This window comes from Rhamphochromis longiceps, linkage group LG10 (assembly GCF_057381845.1).
Source record: "Rhamphochromis longiceps isolate RC_006_pf linkage group LG10, R_longiceps_female_GT1.1, whole genome shotgun sequence".
NCBI classification, from domain to species: domain Eukaryota; kingdom Metazoa; phylum Chordata; class Actinopteri; order Cichliformes; family Cichlidae; genus Rhamphochromis; species Rhamphochromis longiceps.
The window spans coordinates 34,321,029-34,342,630 of NC_140566.1; the positions used below are offsets into that span (position 1 = coordinate 34,321,029).

The following is a 21,602-nucleotide window of genomic DNA, read 5'->3' on the forward strand; positions in this document are numbered from 1 at the left end:
CTGAGTGTGACACAGAGCTGCTTTTATAAACTCTGTTTGCATTTATACTCTAAGAACAGCATAAAGTGGGGGCGCTCTTCAGGGCGGTCCTATAAAGCACAATCACTATGAACAGCTCAATAAAGATTTCACTCTTGTATCTGATTTCATGTTAAATCAAACGGCGTCAGCTCTTACTGTAAAGGTGTTTTTGGGCTTGTGGGTGAGCGGTCGTTTCTCTCTCTGGGGCTTTCCTGTCCTTTGTGCTTTGGGACACTGAAGAACACCCTCTGTGTGTCTCTGTGTGTTTGTCAACAGGAGGCCTTTTCCCCGGTGACTCCCATGAGTACGAGGTGTTTCGTTTCGCCCTGGCACAAAACCAGGACATCCCCAAGCTGGTGCCACAGGTGGACATGGTGGACACGAGCAGCAGTTTCGCCATGACCTACGCCTGTAAGTTCATAGACCGATGGCGCTCTGGGGCGGGCCAGAGGGTGACTCTTTGTTGGTGTTTGGGGTATTTTACCACATTTTTAACTGAGCTTTTTAATTCTGGTATAAACAGCATTTTGTGCACCTGTGCTTCAGCAGTTAGTTTCCATGGAGCGTTTCTACTTGATTTAATTTCATTTTACAAAGCGGTTCAGGTGCCATGCTCATCTTTTAGATATCTGAATTGATATGAATGAATGCAAGCAGGAGGACCTGGTGCATAAATCTTTGAAACAAAGCATCTCCGGCTGTGCTTTTTTTTTTCCTTTTCTTTGTGCACTCATATCCCAGATTCCAAAACGCAGCGGGGCATAGAGGATGTTTACCTCACACTGGTGCAGTTGGATCAGATCAAAGTTGAGTTTTGCTCAACAGTTTTGGGATGGAACTGGCTGCCACTGGTCCGGTGGATTTGGAGGTCACTCTGCTTTGCTGAAATGTAGCAACAACACGGTTTATTAACTCTACAAACAGTCTGATGTTTCCTTTCTCTGTAATGAAATTATCAGCGCTCACTGTGGAGTACTTTTATTATTTCATAACAGCAGACAGAAAGGAGTGGCTTCGCTCAGAGTTTGCTCAACATTTATGAGTGAAGCCGTCATTAAAGCATCATCCAGCTCAGCCTGTGGTGATCAGCGTGAACTCATCAAGGAAACAATTACAAGAAAAATAAGAACCATCTGCAGAACTCGGAGACATTTGCAACAATCAGAAAGCTTGTTTATATGAAAATGTAAAATGTACCTTCATAACTTATGACCTGTGTGCTCCAGTCCCCTGACTTTGATGTACTTATTTTCGGCTGTATGTGGATGTAAAAATGTAGTTTATCTGTCAGGTTACACGTGCCCAAACAACTGGCAGAGCTCATATTTGAATAACACTGCAGCTGTTTCATCATCGGCTTACTCCGCACGGTCTCTTACCACAAAGTGCTCCAAACATCTGAATCACATTCCTCCCACGACGTCAGACATGCCGCTGGTGTCCTGCAGCACCGATGCTTCTGCTGCGGCATTATTAGATCCCGAGAGAAGAATGTCTCAACTTCTCCGAGGTTTCAGCACTTCTTAATGTTGGTGTGTGGAGTTGCAGGCTGACAGGAGACGTTCTACATGTATGAAGTAATAGAGCGATTGTTGTGACAGTGGAGTGCGCTGCATTCGAGGGCTCGCTTTCAGGAACCAAACAAACAGTCTCTGCAGCTGATGCTGCTCCGGCTTCATTCACTGAACTGAGAAAGTGTCAAAAAAGACATGAAGAACATTACTGGAGATCTTGATCAGAGAGCCAATGATGAGTTAGAAAATAATGGAAAAAGTCCAGGAGTATAAAAGAGTTTTTACAGTAACTTTAGCATTTTTAAGATAAGATCAAATAACCTTTTTTAGTCCCACACGTTCAAAATTTTTTGGTCACATGCTAAATCTATTTAACACTTTAAAGTCAAGAGTTTATATGAGTTTCTGAGACTTCTACATCATCACTGTATATTTTAGCGATGTTAAAATTTGGTGTTTGGTGATTTGCCCTCTTAACTTCACCAAAGGACAAATAGAATTTGAATTTTAAGGGCTGAAAACAGATTTCGGGTCAGTTTAACTGCCCCGCTGCTTTGCTTTGACCGCAGTTACAAGGCAGCAAATTGTGCCATAGTTCTATTTCCAGACTTTTTATTTTGGAAGGTTTGAAATGATTTTTAAAGACAGGATTTTGCAGCAAATACATGTTTAAGACTTCAGTGTCAAATTCAGCAAAGCAAATTTCCTGCCGGTTATTTTTGGGTCTTGATGATATAACACATGGTTTTTGTAGCTACTGAATGTGCGCTTTTGCTCGGATGCTTTTGTGCATTGTTAGTGTATCATTTGGCTCTCTGTGGTGCTTGTCTGACTGGGTTTTTTGAAGGGTTAGCCTGCCGTCCGCTGCACTCACCGTCATGGGTCAGTGCATCATTCTCCCGTCATCCAGACTTCATTCAGCAGACCTGGGATTTACAGGGTAAACACAAGTACATGGAGCCTGGCTTCAAAAGGGCACGTTGCGGCAGTAAATGGACGCAGACCATGGGGAGCTCGCCACTAAATGGACTCTGGCTCCGGGGAGCGTTCTGTACAGTGCAGCAGGTTTAGACAATAATGTGCTGACCTGTTTCATTCTGCCCCAAAACACTGAATTTACCACCTGAATGTTCAGCTGCTGCTGCAATGAATCAGTTCAACCTCAGACACGAGGCTTCATGTGTGACATGAGCTGTTTAAAGAGCTACAGTACGAGTGCTTAATCACACTGAGTACAGACCACAGCACATGTCATCACTTAACATCATTAGACAACAGAGGTCATTACAACTTATTTAAACTGAGTATTTCACATACATCACTCTGGAACTCAACTCTTTAAATTAAGAAATCAACCTAGCAACACTTTATCCTTCAGTATTTAGCATTAAAAACAGAGTTTAGTTGTCCTGAAAAAAGTGATAATGTTGGTACTCGTCAGAAAGGTGATGCTACTCAAAACACTTGGTCCAGTAAGTTTTTGGGCCAACGCAGTAAATAATAGAAAAACACAAATACAACAATTTGTGGTCATTTATTTAGAAAAATGTGACTAGTAGCTATGATTCTTATTTAACATGGACATAAACGTATTTATTGTATGCTTTAAACCGATGAGTTGCTCAGGTATATTTGGGGAGTCATTTAAACATTTTAAAAATCTTGTTTTTATGACAACAGTATGATTAATTTACAATTGGATAAACAAACTTTTAAGCCTCAGTCTCGACCAAAGGGATGAATTCTTATTCTTGTTATACTTCTTTGAAGTCCGCTGTCTGAGGTTTATTTGTAGCTGATGTTTTCTAATTAAAGTATCTGCAGATGAGTCTGCGCAGTCAAGAAAATAGGCAGTCTACACGGATCCTTGTTCGCCATGTGGTGGTATAAGTTAGACCCCAGCAAACCTCAGCAGGGTCACAGACATGAAAAGTATCCTCAAGACTTTATGTGTTGCAATCCATCCATCAGTCTAAGAGGCCACGCCCCTAGTAATGCAAACTTTAAAATTCATCATTATCCAAGTATTTGAGTTATTAAAGAATTCACCCACCAGGAGGCTAAGGTTCAGGAGGTAGCGTTGGAAGGTTCCCAGGCGCCTTTAGCCTGCGTGGAAGTTTATCCTGAAAAGTTGTCCACAGAGCCTGATGTCGCAGTGTGAATGTGTGAACTTAGACAAAAACATGGTTGTATGATCGTCTGTGAATAAGTGAAGGAGGCTTGTCGTAAGAAAGTGCTTTAAGTGCTCAAATGGAGTGTAAAAGTACCCATCCCTTTATACACAGATGTAATGAAGCGGCTGAGAGTTGGAACATTTTTCGAAGTAAGACATAAACATGTTTATTTCTGCTGTAAAGAGATTTTATCAGGCAGTCTACAGGGACTGATCACGGTGCACATTCACTTTGATGATTGGTGCTTTACCTGGACCTGACATTTCCCACGGCCGGCGGAGCGGACCAATGTGTCACAGTGAGATTCTCCTCCATAATGCAGAAAGTCTCTAACGTTGCTATCTTGAGATGCTTTGTGGATCCAACCTGTCCTCACTCCCAACTTATCACATGACCCGTTGGTGTCACCGCAGCTTAAACATCTTTAATACGAGGCTCTGATCTTCTGAAATAGATGGAATGAGTGTTGCTGGTGTTGTTGAAGAGTAAAATGTAATAAATGTTATTTATTACTGTGGCAACAAAGAAAATGTTGGAGGAGCTTGTTGCATTTTGACAAGCAGTGTTGGTGCCAATATTTCAAATCAGTGACAGAAAACTTTAAAATAAGAAATAAAAGTGACACAAACTGCAAAAAAGGCTCAGATGAACCTTAACATAAGGAAGTAAACATGACGTTGGTACCAACACTCGAATAAGAAATGCTTCATCGTCATCTCTGAGAAGCTCAAGTATTAACATCAGTTTATTTATTCATATTCTATCTTGAAGCCGGCAGTTTTAGCAGCTCCAGTCTCAGAATACTAAACAAAAAAATGCTAATGCTAATAAAAGTGGAATATAAAATCAGCTCTCAGTGGTGCAGCTGTGCTCTGCAGCATTAAAACTAAATCTGGAGTGAAAGACAATTGGACTGCACATTACACAGGTTAGTGTTGTTATGAGGGCAGATATTTCTTAACGTCCTCACTGATCATGTTTTACAGCCTAGCAGAGCAGATAATCCCAAAAACATGCTTCCAGTTCAATTGTGAAGTCTTTAGAACCAGCGCCATGTAGTTAATAAGCAACAAGTGCCTGTGTTTCTGCTGAGTCATACTTTATACATGCGTAGAGCCGCACAGAGCCGGTCGTCCTCTCTCATCTGACAGAATCGTTAGCTTTGATTTGGACGGGGCTCAGTCAGGATCTCAAAGTTTGATATTCACAATCTCTTTTCACCCAGTTTTTCATCTTTATTAACCCTTAAACGCACAGCCTGCTGGCTTGGATGCATTTGTTGATCTGAGTGTTTCAGGAAGACAAAGCGTCCGTCCATAGGAACGTTTCTAGACACTTGAGAGGGGTGAGGATTTTGAACCAACGTGTTCTCTATTACTATCATTTACGTACAAAATAAATATCTTTATCTCCAGTTTGGTACCAAAGACTTGGAGAAACAATGCTGAGGAGCACTAACGCTGCTCTGGTGACTCAGCACCTCACTAAGATGCTTAGTTTTCCTATCAATTACCTAATTAAAACAACCAGTGTATCATAGGCCTCTAAGCAGTGTTAGCCTATTGGTTGTTTGTAGCTGAGTGAGAAATGTTTTCAGTCAGTTATAGTGAGTTTGTCTGTGCTGGTGTTTTAGGTTTGGCTTATTCCACCTGAAGGTGAGTCCATCGAGTCTCTGGATCTCTTTAAAATGAAAATTAATGAGAGAAAATCAGTGAAACCAAAAGTGGCCAAAAGGATAGCTGTCCATGCATCCATCAGTCCATCCATTTTGTAGGTGCATACTACTGTTTGCAAGTCCCCCCCCTCGTAGAGTCTGCCAAGGAGAATGGTTAGAAGCTATGATTGCAAGGAAAGATGGAACCAGAGATCACATCGCCTCGTCTGAGACAGCCCTGAGGGAGGCCTTTGTTGGCAAAAGCTGGGCGGAAGCCATCCTCTGGACCTGGAGGAAGGACAGTGAGGGTCCTGTGCTTTTAGCCCTCTGATTACCTCTAGTGTTTTGTTTATCATCATATTTCCAATTTTAATTCTTATAGAAAAAAAGGCGTCACAAAGGATTCACATGTCCTCCATCTCAGGACGTCTCTGTCTGAAACTGAGGGTCAAAGTGGCTTCCAGAAAAAGTCCAACAGTTAGAGGAAGGTTTCACAGTTGTGTGAAGGCAGCTCAGTGCAGAGCAGACCTCTGTGGGTCTTATCCTCGCAGCGCTACCACCTGTTCCGACAGGCCAGTTTCTTTGGGTGAAACAAAGCAGCCTCAGTGTCTGATGCTCTCCTAAAAACGCGTCCTCTGCTCGCTCCTCTGAGCAAACAGGAAACCACAAAGTGCAACTCCTGGTTTCCTCTTTTCTGCTGGTCAGCAGGTGCCTCTGAGTGTTTCTATGGAAATGCTGGTTAGTGGGTGTCACCGATTGTTACCATGGAAACTCCGCTCAGTCGGTGTCGCCCATTGCTGCCATGGAAACACCGGTCAATGGGTGTTTTCTTGTTGAGAGACTGGCTCCGGAGCTGCTGTTTCTGTGTCCTGTGGGAAAATCAGGCTGCAGTCACTTACTCCTGTCTGTTGCTCTTAAAATGGCCGGTTTCTGCTTTTCCTTACTTCCTGTTGGCTCTCGTGCTCCAGTGGCGGAGGTTCTTATTAATGATGGCCTCAGTTACTTTCAGATAATGAGGTCAGAATAAATACAAGTAATCTCAGACTCCTTTAAACACTTTGATTTGTTTAGCTCTTCCCTACTCTTGGATGTGTATGACACCAGTAACGTTGTCACCGCAGGCACTGAAACCTCAACCACCTGCTGTTCAAACTTTCTGAGGGGCAGCCAATTAGAAGAGAGTTGGCTTAAAGTGGGAGGGGCTTGTTTCAGATGTGGCATAGCCTGAGGGATTGCACCAAAGCTAACTGTTGTATAAATGAGGATTATTTTGGATTCTGAATCATGCAAAACTTCTCTAATAGAGTCCCAGAATAAAGATATGCAGCTGGATCTGAGCAGAATACGACCACTTCAGGCTCTGACTCTGTTTCTGTAATATTAACTCATTGCCTTAAAATATCTTTTCACATATAATTTTTTTTGTATAACTGCACCCAGAATAGCTGATAACTGCACTTTATTAAGTGTCTGAGGACTGAGGAAGTTACCTGTTGTAGCCAGATTTATTCCATTGCCAGCTGATGCTCAGGTTCAGCCGCTTTGTTGTTTTATCAGCGCTCTGATTGTTTTCAGCCCAGACTCTGACTGCAGAGCTGCACTCTTGGAATATGAGCAGACTGTGGTTTGGGCATCATCTTCTCGAAAGAAATGCTAAAAAAACAACATTTGAAAAATAGGCTTTCTACACTTCTCACGTCAATAGCAGATTGTGGATTATAGGTTATCATTTGTGTAGAACGTTGTATTAAGACTGTAAGCAGTTGCAGGTTGGTTGTGTTTTTTGGATGTTCTGGCAGCCTGGGTGACATCAGACAGCCAAAACTAATAGATTCATATCATTTATTCATAATAAAGTCTGAAGGCCATGAAAATCATGAGAGAACAAAAGAGCAGGAGTGAACCTGGAGAAGGTCATGAAGCAGGTGAGAGAATGTGTACCGGCAGATGTGTTTGTTAATGCTAACTAATGAGCTAATCAGCTTCATTAGGAGGACGCTGATTTAACAAAAGTCAGACCCAGAGGTATCACACACAGATAATCTGATGATGCTGCAGGTATTTGCATATTCAGAGAAAAACCTGAGTTGAGTGAAAACGTGAGTTAACATTTCTGTTCTGAAAGTGATATAATCATCTGTGCTTTAAAAATTAGATGTAACTTGTGTTTAGTGAGCTCAGGAGATGCTGTCAACAGAACCAGGCGGCTGTTTTTATCCTGAGGTAAGCCAGCTGTCCGTTCCACCTTCGTGCAGTCGAGTTTTCATTTTAGTTTTTTCTACGTGCGAGATTTATTTTTCTTTCCTGAGCTCAGGCCACGTTGTTGAGTGAAGCGGCTGTCAGTCACTCGAGCCGTCATCACGAGACTAAATCTTGATAAAAGTGAGAGTGAGCAGCTTGTGTCGGAGTCTCAGCGCTCAGAGAGATGTTTGTTTTTCTGCCTCAGAGCGCGCTGGAAAGACGCAGCCATGCTGCTCGGCGCCGACTCTAGAGTCTGTCTCGCAGGAGGCCGAGCTCAGTCTGTTTTACATTTCACACAACAACAGACCGGGGAGAAAGCGGGAGGGGAGGGGTTAACAGTAAGAGAGAAAAGAAGCGAGAGACTGAGCAGGAACAGAGGAAAACGGGGAGACCGAGGCTGGTACAAAAAGCACAGAGGACAGTTTCTCATGTGCAATTATGATTTCAAATTCAGGTTCAGCTGTGGAGAGGACATTTTATCAGCTTCAGTCCTGAGCTGGCCAAACGGCAAGTGAACAGACACTGACAGCAGGACTGCAGAAATCATAACCATGAATATGAGCTTCATTATTTAACATGAGCGCTAACAAGTGAGGATTTCCTGAAAGAGTTGGAGCTTGTGGGTTGCACGGGGTTCTCAGAGTTAGCACCAGCCCTGGCTCCCTACCATCGTCTGGTTCCACTGTGGGATCTTTGTGGGTTCATTTGAGGGAGTGGGAGGCCCAGGTGGCAGTGGACAGAAGCCACAGGGAGAGCGATGGAGGGATGAAGCCACAATCAGCTCACACCTCTGTCACATGTCAGTGAAGGCGGATCAGGTGAGAGACTTGCGGCAATCCGGAGATGAGGGCAGCTGCAGCCACCCATTAATGATTCTTCCACAGGTTCACAGATGGAAATCTTTGTTGGTTGATGTTTTTGACCAAATGTTCCCTCTCCATCGTCTCGACTCAAGCTGGACTAAACAGTGAGCGAGATCAGTGGAAGGAAAAAGGTGATGCGCTTGATTTATATCACAGGACAAAACGAGAGCTTTGGATTGACTATTAATGCAAAACTCTTTATCTAGGTTGCATTGTGTTAGTAACAGCTGGAAACCAAATTTGTAATTAAATAAAAAAAATCGGATGAATTGCTCAGCCCCAGTTGACGGTGAAATCACTCCCTGCAGGTCTGTGTGAGTGCAGCCCAAAGATTTCACACAAAAGGATGCTGTGACATCACCCACTGATTTGTGGCCTACTGGTTTTGCTCTCACATGATTAATGGACCAATTGTTACAGCCTTAAATTAAATCAGTTAAAAGCTGACATTTCTCTGGCTGTGTAAAAATAACAGTGATGATGATTGCTGGGTAACGTTGTGGCTGTTCCTGTATAATCAACAACTGATTGAAAAGACTTTAAAAAGACTATTTTCTAAGACGTCCAATCAAAGTTGAGATTTGGTTTGGTTACAAAGAGAAGAGACTTCAGAGCGTATGAGACGACAGAGTCACCACCGTGTCATCCCAGCATGTTGGAGCCGCACAACTGTGACGCACAGATGTAGGGTTTGATTAGAACTGAGCAGTTCTGATCCGGTTCTCGATTCCCATCACTACACAAATGGTAAATAGACCAATTTTTAAAGGTTTTTAAAGTTCTTATACTTTTTTGCTAGGCCTCCTGTTTTACAAAAAAATGTTTGCGCCCCCACCCAACCCCCCGCGCGCACGCACAAACACACCCTCCAACCACACACGCCCATATTTTGTTTTCAAACTCCGTTGCGGTTTATTTCACACCTCAAACATTTAGAAAACAATTAAGCAAATGCAAGTAAACTGCAATAAATTACAGGTAGTTAAAATAAACTCTTTTACGCTGCGTCCGCACCTACACGGGTATTTTTGAAAACGCAGCTGTTTCGTCCGCACATAAACGGCGTTTCGAATCACCGGAAACAGATTTTTTAAAATTCCTTTTTTGTGTTTACCTGTGGACGAGAGTTCGTCATGAAACATTAAAGGTATGTGCTTTATTTCATGTCAGCTGTGTGCACATTATTGCTTACATGAGAGGAATTGCAGAATGGAGATAGAGACAAAATACTGTTAATCTGACTGTCTGCAGGTTTACACGCAGTTACTGTCCCTCCATTTACAAAGGCAGAGGCGTCACGCTGTGATTATTTTACGTGTAGTTGTTTTTTCCTGTGTAATAATGTTCAACATTGCTGTCAATACATTTTTCAAAAAATGTCTCTCTGTGCAAAATGGGTGTAAAAACATAAACAGCTGTGGGATCCTGTTTGTCCGTGATTTAGACAGGGGGAACAAATCGTGGCAGGATCAGCCTGATGTTATTTGTATCCAGCTGCAACTTTACTGTATAAAGAGCAAACATCTCCAACATGTCAGGAGCAGTTAGTCATTACAACAAGTGTTTGTGAACTAAAAATCAAGGATGTGGGATCCTGTTTGTCCGTGATTTGAAGAGCCCAGCGCTGCTCCCGACGCAGGGAAAACCAACCCTGCAGGGAGACCTCCCTCAGCACCTGTGTAGGTGAAACCAAAGGGCAGATTTGCTTCATCATATTTTCTAGTCTTTGTCTTAGAATGAAGTTGGTTTGGAAACATATTCAGCGATGCTTCATCCCCTGCTTTGCGTCTGTGTGGGAGCCCCGTGCTGGCAGTGTCCAAGTGTTGTTGTTGTTTTTTTTTTCCTTTTCATACCCCCTGCGCCCCCCCTGCAATGGCTCTGCGCCCCCCCGCCCCCCGAGGTGGCGGGCCCCACACTTTGGGAAGGTCTGCTTTATTCACCCATTTATACAAGCACTTTTTTCTACACTTTCTATGTAACATTCAAGGGTACTTTGGTATGCAGACTGGAGCAACCAGGGATTGGACCACCAACCTTTGATTGGTGGTTATGTGGCTCAAGGCATTAAACCCTGGGGGAAATTATATATGACATAAATATGTTTTTACATTTGAAACACATGAAACAAACTCATAAAATCAAATTTCAGGTTATAGTTCAATCAATCAATCAATCAAAATTTATTTATATAGCACATTTTTAAGACCGAAGTACACCAAAGTGCTTTCCAGTAAAATTGCAGTACAAATAAAATCACAATAAAATATAAATTACAAATATATAAAATATAAGATAATTACATAATCTAAATACAGAGCCAGATGTAAATTACCCTAATTCGCCTTAAATGCCAGATCAAACAAATACGTTTTTAAACGTGATTTAAAAGACTGAATGGAATCTGACGCGCGAATATGAAGAGGGAGAGTATTCCATAGCCTGGGTGCAGCAACGGCAAAGGCACGGCCTCCTCTGGTCTTCAGCCGAGACCTAGGTTGCACCAAGAGCAGTTGGCCCGATGATCTTAGTGCTCTCTGAGGGCTGTACAGACAGAGGAGATCAGCTAAGTAGTCAGGTGCCATATTGTTTAAAATTTTATAAGTAAACAATAGAATTTTAAAATCAATTCGATATTTGATAGGAAGCCAGTGTAAATTTTTCAGAACAGGGGTGATAGAGTCAAACTTTCTAGTGCCGGTCAAGAGACGTGCTGCGGCATTCTGGACCAGCTGCAGACGCTGCAGAAGAGAAGATTGAAGACCCAAGTAGAGTGAGTTACAATAGTCCAGTTCTACAAATACACAATGAAATAAACGGGCAAAACTAACAGTTCTGGATCAAATGTAACCTAATTTGAACTTTCATTGAGATGTATCATGAAGTCATCTGTTAGACCTCTAACCAACAGAAAATTGCTCAGTGGGTAAATGTGCACTCATGGTTGTAATGAGGTTGAATTTATGTCTTTATAACAGCGTGAAAAGATGCCTTTTAACTTTTACCTTACAGCCAAATTTAGACATAAAGGGATAATCTCACCACAGCCAGTCACAATAGTTCACTAGCAAGCATGCCAATACGTGACACAAAGAGTGGAAACATTTGGTGAGAAAAATCTCAACCAGATCTCAAAGCTTTGAGTCTTTGTGGAAGAGAAAAGGGTAGAGCGATGGGTGGAATAAAGCAGAGGACAGAAAGGGAAGCTAAACAAGACAGAAATGCAGTAAGAGAGGGCGAGAGAAATGAAGACAAGTGGCTTCACAGGATAAGACGGGGACAGATAATGAAAAGGGCAAACAAGAGGGAGACAAAGAGATGGATGGAAGGAGAAAGAGAGAGAGACAGATAGATAGAGGAAGGGTTTTTCGGTAGTATCCAGGGGGCAGTGGGGATCAGCTCAGGTGCTGCAGCTCCATTATTCAGACTCTGTTCACGTCTGGTTTAGAAAAATAACCTGCAGCACCGAGCAGAATCAGGGCACACCTTCATTTTCAGGTTAATTCCAGTTTATTATAACCAAGGTCTTAATTTTGAAGTTTGATCTATTGATTTCTTTTGCTCATTCATCCTGTTGGGGACATTTGAGACATTTAATCTGGAGAGAATCATGTGATCTTGGTATGGGCCATTGTTTGTGGATGCTTTTTGCTTGTTTGATAAAGCCTCTATAGTTCACGCTCACCTTCATCTGATTCTTGCCTTGGGCTGTTTGTTAGTGATCCCTTCCAGATCAGGTTAGTAGTGTATGTGGTGCCAGAGACTGCTGCCATCAGGTGGTGCACTGCCATGCAGTGTTTCAGCGGGTGGCATATATCAAAGGTATTCACATGAATACCAAGTATCTCAGAAGAACACTGAGTGACTGCCATAAACTGTATTTCCTGTAACTCCACTTGAAGGTGAATCAGTCCTCATAGACTCAGTAGTGAAAATATCCAGATGTAAGATGATCACAGCTATTGCCTCCCTTTATATCAACTCTACAGGTTACGAATTTGTTATGAGTCATCAACTTGAGTTTTTTAAGGCTTAAACTTGGCTATTTGGATTGACAGGTGGATGATGACACAGGTGGCTGTATCTGACTGTACTACTGACTGTACTAGGCATTATTGTAGGGTCTTAATCTCACAATATTAAGCACCTTGAGGTGACTGTTGTAGTGATTTGGCACTGCGCAAATAAAATAAAATGGAGTAGGTTCCACCACAGCTAACTGGAGTGAGTGACCTGGGCCCTATTTCAGGAAGCCGGTTTAGAAAACTCAGAGTTAAAAATGATACACGGGGTTGAGTAACCCCGAACTGTCCAACTCGGAATATTCCGTTTCAGAAAGGCTGATAACAATTAGTTCAATCAACGCGGAGTTGCTTTAACCCCAAGTGAAGCGCGCGGACGAGGATACATAAAGCCCTGATAAGCGGAGCACAGATTAAGCGAGTCACCATGGAGACGGAGGGAAAGAAGGCGCGGTCAATGTATTTTACAGCGCTTGAGGCCGAAATTCTGATGGCAGCATATGCCGATAACATGCAAATTCCGCGGAAAAAAGTAACACAGCCACAGCTGCAAAAGAAAGGGAGCATGCATGGCAAAACATAGCCGACAGAGTCAATGCGTGAGTGTTAATATAAACATTGATCTAGGGATTTCCACCCATTTAACACGTTATTTTATCATATGTTATTTTATTTGTTATGTTATACATTTTATTTTGTGACGTGATGTGAGCGCAGGTGCAACCCAACAGGCCCCAAACGTGCCTGGCAGCAAGTAAAAATGAAATATAAAAATATAGTCCAAACAGGTGAGGTGTAATTGTATTATGAGCCATAGTGCTTGGTCTGTTTGTCCTATGTAAATCAATTGCAGTTAGAGGCTACATTAATTTCCCCTCTGTAAGCACTTATTGAAATTATCTGAGCACATTACAAGTACATATTTGCTTACTCTGTATGCTCAAATGTGACCCGTTATAGCCAACAGAAAAAAAGCGGAGGCCCGAAAAACAGGTGGGGGTCCTCCACCACCACCACTCACAGAGGCTGAGCAGTTGGCCCTCAGCCAAAACAGTGGGCGCCCTGTGGCCGAAGGCATCTCTGCGGGGACATCCTCTGAGTCAATAACCCCGCAAGACACAAGTGCCTACATAGGGGGTAAATTCAAAATAATACATGATGTGCATACATCCTTTCTTCACAGTCACCTTTGCAGTGCTACTCATTCATTTGATAAACTCTTTACCATAATGAATTATTTTGTAGTGAAGTTATTTTCCTACTGATTTTGCCTTGCCTCAGTCTTGGTTGTCTTTGAGAGCATAATGACAATGAAGTGTAAGGTGATTGGTATGTTTGTTAATTGCCATTTGGTCCCTTGTAAGTTATAAGTGACCTGTATGAACCTCATATTCTATCAGTTGATGGTGGTGGTGTACTGCATCTGGTGCAGCCTCCTGTTGAGCCAGACCAACATGCAGTTGTGAGTAATACTCCACAGATTATATGAGTTTACAGTAGAACAGCAATGTTGTTTATTTCTTTACTACAGGAAAATAATGAAGAAACATTGACAGCTGTTACAGAGGAGGAAGCAACAGAGACACTTTATGAGGTTTACATCTTTTAATACTTTGTGTACAGGAAACACAGGCGACCAATAAAGCCAGTTGAACAAAAAATCTGTTTATTCTTCTTTCAACATGTTGAGGTGATGGGTCAAAAGAAATGATTGTGACATATGGTGTCTCTGACTGCTCTTCCATCTTGTATGTCCGTGGGAGGGTCAGGATGTTCATGGTTTGGATCACTGCTGATGTTTGGTTCAGAAGGACAGTGTTCTCCTCTAATTGTGGCAATGTTGTGAAGAATCACACATGCCACAATAATGTCACATGCCCTTTCTGGGGTGACCCTGAGTCTTTGCAGGCACTGGAACCGGGCCTTAAGCATTCCGATAGTCATTTCAATTCTGGCTCTTGTCCTGCAATTAGCCAGATTATATCGCTGCTGTGGGCCCGGTTCAGGGTCAGGGTAAGGGGTAAGCAAATAGGGTAAACATGGATACCCCCTATCACCAAGCAAGTAGCCAATGAACTCTCCTAAGACAGAAGGATACACTTCAGTTCAAATGTCCCTGAAGCAATTGGTCTTTATATATTTTACAGTATTCTCAACTCACCATGTCCAAATTTTGTGCTCAGTGTACATTCACGGAATATTTGTGAGTCATGGACAGAGCCTGGCCACTTGGCTTCCACATTTGTGATAATGTTGGCAGCATCACATATGATCTTCACAGTGCAGAGAACACAAATTAGCATCCATTACTATGATGAAATAATTTGTTAGTTTGAAATGCTACAGGGAACTATGTACCTGTACATTAATGCTGTGGAAAGACTTCCTGTTCACATAGTCTCCTTCATTTACTGAAGGAGCAATGATTGGAATGTGAGTGCCATCTATACAGCCAATCACGCCTGGGAACCCTAAAAATAAATGTAAAATTTAAGTAGTAGTTCAAATATCACCACATCATGAATTAAGTTTTGTTCATCCTGCCACCTGCAATTTTGTGGCATCCCTCTTTGATAAATCTTGTGGGTCTGTGACCGGGGAACACCACAGACGAGTACAGGAGACGTTTCAGTGCAACTGTAACATTCCTGACTGCCCGACAGACGGTAGCCTTGGAAACGTGCTCAGCGTCACCAATATTATACAGAAAGCTCCCGTTTGCAAAAAACCAAAGTGCAATACAAATAATATGTAATGAACTGAGAGCATGTCCGCGATGTGTCACATGCGTAATATATGGCCTGAGGATGTTATCCAAATAACTTATAGATTGTGCTGAGAAACGGTAACGTTCGCACAGAAAATCATCAGGAAATGATAAAATGTCCAAACGCGCTCTAATCACTCTCTCCCGGCGGAGAGCTCTGCGGAGAATTTGGGCTTCACGATCTACTGGCTCTTCAAGGAAGGGACACGCCATGTCCGACACTTCCTACTGTCAGGTTTCCGACAAAGGGGCGGAGACAGTCAGGGTTAGTTGTAGTAAACCTGCTAGGGGGCAGGTTAGCTTCACGGAGTGTGTCGTCATAGTGACTCACTGAGGCTTCATCTGAACTCGCTTTGTGAAACCGAAAACCCAGAGTTTTCGTTAACTCAGGGTATACTTACTCAGTTTTTCCACTAAACCGGCTTCCTGAAATAGGGCCCTGGACGTTTGGACCATGTTTGTGGCTGAGTGTTTAAGCCTGTTTGTTACTCTCTTACTTATATGTTTATGTCTCTGTAATAGATGCAGTTCACAGATGCAGGTTGCCAACTAACCATTTAAAGTAACTTACACATCAACATGGCAGTAGCTAAGATGCTAACTCTGAAGCTTTAAATTTCTGAGCAGGTTACATTTTCAATGGTTATGCTTGTGTTAACAACCCAGGAAATCTGCAGAAAGTCCTAAATACTTTTCATTTGTTTCTGCATCTGATTGCTGACTGTTGGGAGAAGTCACACACCAGTAAACTGTACGTGGGATTGTTGTAGCAGTCGATGGTGAATTTTTAATTAGCTTATCCATCTGTCCGCTTTCACACCACACTGCATTAATTAACTCAATGGCATATTTGAAGTTGTAGTTGTTATTTACAGCTGATAAGTGCTAACAAAAATATGATGCGAATGAAAACTCATTCTGCACTAAATCGTCCGTTCTGTTGTGAATGTGAAACTGTAATTAAATTGCCTCTTTAAAAGCTTACAGTACAAACTGTGTGTCAGACATTTGTCTCTTTTTTTTTTTTTTTTTTTGGTTTTTTGTGCCCATTACTTTTCCACTGATGACATTTCCCCTTCAGAACAGTCTCAATGTCAGCTGCCTGTACATCAACAGTGTACAGTACAGAAAGTAGGGTGCATCTGTGCAGGGGGATGGTGGGAGAACAGCTGAGCACCACAAGGGATTTGTGAACACAGGGACTGTATGAATGAAAAAAGCTTCACGGAAAAACCTGCAGCTGCGCCTCTGCTGCTGGAGCTTCATCAATGCAACTCTGCAGTTACTGTAAATGGAAAATAGGTGCCAACGGATATTGATCAGTGATATCAGCGATGTATTTCCATGTAATCTCACAATAAATTCCCTACAGTTGGCAACAAAGTTACTAAGCTCTGTCATCCTTAACTTCAAAGACAAAAGAAGAAAGATGAGATCTCTAAGAAGAGATCTCTGTGGTGTAACATCGAACTTGAAAAGTTAAATTAAATAATTTCAGTATTTGTTTCTGTATCTTTATTTAGATTATTATGCTTTGTAATCTCAGTGTTATTAAACACCAGGCGATACTAATGTGGCTAACTCTTTTTAGTTGAACTAACCAACTGACAGTGCTGGGGAGCAACGGAATACATGTACCGCGGTTACGTATTTAAAATACAAAATATGAGTAACTGTATTCCGTTACAGTTACCATTTAAAAAGGTGGTATTTAGAATACAGTTACTTTGTTGAAATAAATGGATTACACGGTGGTGTTTTCCTGTTTCATATTGTGGCGGGTCAGGACTGTTTGGGTTTGTTTGACAGCTGTGATGTTCTGTTGTTCCAGGCGGCAGCGTTGCGGTTGCCATGGTTACAGGATGACACGCTCTCTGCGACTGTGTGTTTCCTGGGTGAGAGAGTGCCTTTTTGTTGTTGTTGAATGCTACAGGCATAGCTCTAAAGAATGTAGCCTGATGGGCAGTGTAGTCCGTGCTGCAGGGAGAATGGACTGTTATACTCGTTATGTGTCTGTGAGCGAGGAGGGAGAAAAAGGCAAAGTACTGTCATTGAGCAGAAACGGGAGCTGGAAGCATGTAAATATAATAATAACCACTGCGGCCAAGAAGAGAGCCTGATGAGCCCAGCTGTAAGTAAGCTATTAAGACTCGACTGTACACAGTGTTCGTGTTTTCCTCTGAAACAATAAGTTCCGTTGGAGCAGTCTTTCAACGCCTCTCTCTGTCTCTCACTAGCAAAGTCGACCCAGACAACAAAGTAAAGCTAGTTTTCGGCTACAAGCCGACACGAACCCGACGTATTAGCCAGAGGTCCCTTTACCTCCAGTAATAGTAATAAATCACACAGCAATAGTACATTCACGTAGTTGTAAAAAGCACGATAATATATTAAGTAATCCAAAGTATTCAGAATATGTTACTCTCATTGAGTAACGTAACGGAATACGTTACAGAATACATTTTGGGGCATGTAATCTGTAATTTTTAGTGGAATACAAGTATGACAAACCCCACCAACCAGCCAAGCCCACAATCCTAACCTGTAGGGCCAAGCACCCTAATGTTACCAAATCCACCTAATGCTAAACCTAATCCCAGCTCACTCACTGATCCCAGCTAACCCACGCAACTGACAATAAACCTAAATAACCAGCCGATCAGCCTACCAAACTTTTTCCCCCAATGCGACCAACCATCCCACCACACTAACCCATCAAACCAAACCCACCTATCCACTCTACCTCCAGCACTTATCTCCACCAACTTGCAGATACTAATTAACACAATCAACAAGCTGACACAACCAACCAACATCCACTTTTGTCACCCCATGCAACCAAATCCACCTACCCCACGTCTCGTCAGTCACTCTATCGAACCAACACAACCTTAACAAACAACCAGCTCTTCTAAACCATCTGAATCATTCCAAGCAAAGACCCCAAGAGAAAACATGCCGGCTAATTGAGTTATTAATTTTACAGAAAACAAGTCTTCCTAACAAAAGATATCATCTTCACAATACGCAGTACCTGTTTCTTAGAAAAACAGATAAACTAAAAATATAATCTTCTTATCAACACAGACCAGAAAATGTCACCACAGAGAAAGAGAAATTTTGACTGTTTGGTTTGCCAACCACTTACGAACACCTGATTTACCCACCAAATGATCAAATAATAAGAATATAATGCCACACTTTACATCAGCAATAAACAAAAGTAGTTGATATGTGCTGCTCTTCGTGTCAGTCATGTCCTTTATGGAGATTGACGCATACAAATAATGCAGAGCCAGCTTCCTGTCTCGGTCATCAGACAGCCGGTGACAAAACCTGTGATGTGTCTCACTCTCGACGTGGCTTACATCTGTCAGACTGCGTTTATTGTAGGCCTGAACCCTCAGAGGATTCTGTCTCCCCAGTTTGAAACTCAATTTCTTTACATCCTCACATTTTTTCATCATATTATTTTCATTTGCATGTTTTTCATGCTTTGGATATTATCCGTCAGTTTTTATTTGACTCTCCTGCAGACCATACACCTACACTCTAATGCATTTATTTTCCTCTCGGTTATTCTAATGCATGCTAGTGTTGTGTGTTTTTGTTTTTTTTAATCACTGTGTTTCTAGCGTATCTAACATTGAGTATGTTCACGTATACGTCGTCAAACACCTGCTTTTGAGACCAGTGCATGTTGAAACATGATGGGTGACAGCTCACTGTCTGCCCTGTGTTGTGATGTTTGTGCCTCATCAGCCTTGTTGCCTTCTTATTCACCTGCTGATGTTTGTATTCATGTAAACAAAACTGGTTAAATACTACTTTATTCAGCTTACATTCAACTGCATTTTCTCAATGAAGCTACAGCCACCAACTGTTCCACAACATGTGACACAGGATTAGAGGAGCTAGTGTAGACTCAGCTGATCCTCATTTCCCAGCATGTTGTGACACACTAACACTGAATGTAATGTTTGAGAATAATTAATAAATGATTTTGAGGCATAAGGAATAATGTTGGTATATATTTGTATATTTTGTATAAACACAGACGGAAATGGCAAAAAGGAGGTTTTGAACTTCGTACTTGCTCCTGGTGTTAGTGTTAGATGCACCTAACTTAACTGAATCCATAAATTGCATGTGTGTCACCAACTCTTAGTTGGAGAGTTTCACTGTGTAATATCCAAAAAAAGCACCATCACCACAGATACTATCCAGAGGTCCAGTTCAAGGACACCAGTTAGCAGAGGTGAAGCAGTTACCGAGATAGATGCCACGTGTCAGTTACTTAAAGCGCCCTGCTTTATGCCTGTGAGTATTTTCTGGGATAAACAGATTCGGAACCATGATAACAGGGTTCTTGCTGATCGGAGCTGGCTTGGCCCTGACTTATCGGAGAAATAAGAGAGCGGAACCAGCTGTTCACACCCCCCCTAAGCTGACCGCTGGAATTGAAGCGATGGGACGAGGCGCGGCCTCCCACACCGAACGCAGCATGGTTAACACCTTGGAGACGCTTACAGCTGCCGTGAAGACTCAAACTAACACCATTGAGCGTATGATGGGATACATCAGAGAGGGGCCTGCTCACAATAACACCCTTGAGCGAAAGTTGGATAACATCGCAGAACGGCTCACTGCAGCTGTGGGGTCTCAGAATCAAAAGAATGACAACACCACGGAACAGAAGCTTGATACCATCATGGGGAGGCTCGCAGCGCTCCAACGGGAAATCGAGGCCCCAGTGTCAGAGTGCTAAATTCGCTACTCGCATAAAGGAGAAATCAACAATATTCTACATTTGGACACCACGGCGCCAGCTGCTAGGCCCAAGGCTGGAGCCCACCAAAACAACTCCCTGATAACGACTGTGTGATGACTATTCTTCCCATCCCATGAAGGACACCTGGATCGGCTGGAGGACGGTTTACTTAGCCTGATACAGCGAAGGACACTGTCTCAGCTGAACTATGGACACGCACACACATACACTTACACTGATAAGCACGCACTCATCCCCCTCCCTTCCAAACGCCTTCGATGCTTGTTCCTGCGGGGGAAGGCAGCGGGTCTGCGTGCCGCGCTGAAATGATAGCATGGTGCAGGACGACTGCTGTGTTCCTTCGAATCACCCCCCACCCCCCTATCCATCCCCTGTGGCTTGTCATGTGCTCTGATGTTGTGATGTGGACATTAATGTGCTCTCTGTGCAGAGGAGTTTTTTTGTTTCCTGTTCTCATGCTGTCCTCCCATAGGTTGCCCAGCGTGTGAAGAGGTCTCTTTTTTTCCTCTTGTACTTTTCCCAATGTTGTGTAATTTTTTCAGTGTTATTCTCCCAACGCTGCCGGTCTCCGACTGTATTCCCATGTGATGTCTTGTTGTTGTGTGTGTAAGTCGGGGGGGGGGTCCTATTCCTCTGTGGGGCAACCTGCATATGGCCAATAAAGCATTCATTCATTCATTCATTCATGAGAACAAAACTTTTTCTTAACATTTTAGTTTCTGCAGTAAAGACGTTTTAATCTGGGATGATCATGTGGATTCATTCATTTTCAGGACCGGCCTCAAATGGCTACTTGAAGAATTGGAGGATGACCGTAGTGGATGTGGCTGCTCGTCACATCCACTACTACTCGTCTGTCGCTGTCGGTTTTGTTTTTATATTGTTTCTGCTATGTGTCACTCTGGAAGTCGGGTCTTTACTGGTGTACGATCGCCAATCGCTTCTCAATCTCCGAAGCTCTGGTCAAAATACCGTTTGCTAATGGAAAACAGAATTCCTGTTGTCCGCTGCTGTCACAAATACCAACTTGCTTATGCCGTGCTGTTTTGCTACCTGCCCGGCGAAGGCGCCAGGGTAGGCGCAGTGGTTGGCTGGTTAACCTCAAGCTCTCCTTGGCGCATCATCCCACTACTGCCCAAGGAGTACATCGATTATTTCCTGGCGTTTTTGTGCATCGACAATTCTTGAACCCTGTGGAAGCCTGCCTCATCCCCGTGAGCAACTGGGATGATACTCCGCTTTTTCGCAACCCCTGTCCTCCTCGGCTGAAGGTGCGCCAGACGAACCTCCGCAATCTGTGGCCGTTGTGCTGAGTTCCCTATGCTGCTGAGGCCCCAGCTTCTGTCAGGGTTGGATTGGTAAACGCCAGATCGCTGATAAACAAATCTTTTGTTCTGAAGGAGTTATTCACCTTCTGGAGTCTGGACTTGGCTGAACACTGGTGAGTCCAGTATGTTTTCCGAACTTTTACCAGCAGACTGTTCTTATTTTAACACATCGAGGACATCAGGAAGAGGAGGTACGTCGGTTGTTTTTAAAAAGGATTTTAAATGTAAA

At 42.8% G+C, this 21,602-nt stretch overlaps 1 protein-coding gene across 1 annotated transcript in view; it reads left to right on the plus strand.

The window, feature by feature from the left end:
* Positions 1-21,602, plus strand: part of LOC146661278 (glutamate receptor 1-like) — a 111,363-nt gene that overhangs the window by 11,943 nt on the left and 77,818 nt on the right. The window contains exon 2 of the mRNA XM_085421382.1: positions 298-432. Coding sequence (XP_085277508.1) covers positions 298-432 — 135 coding nt within the window. The remainder of the gene's footprint in view (positions 1-297; positions 433-21,602) is intronic.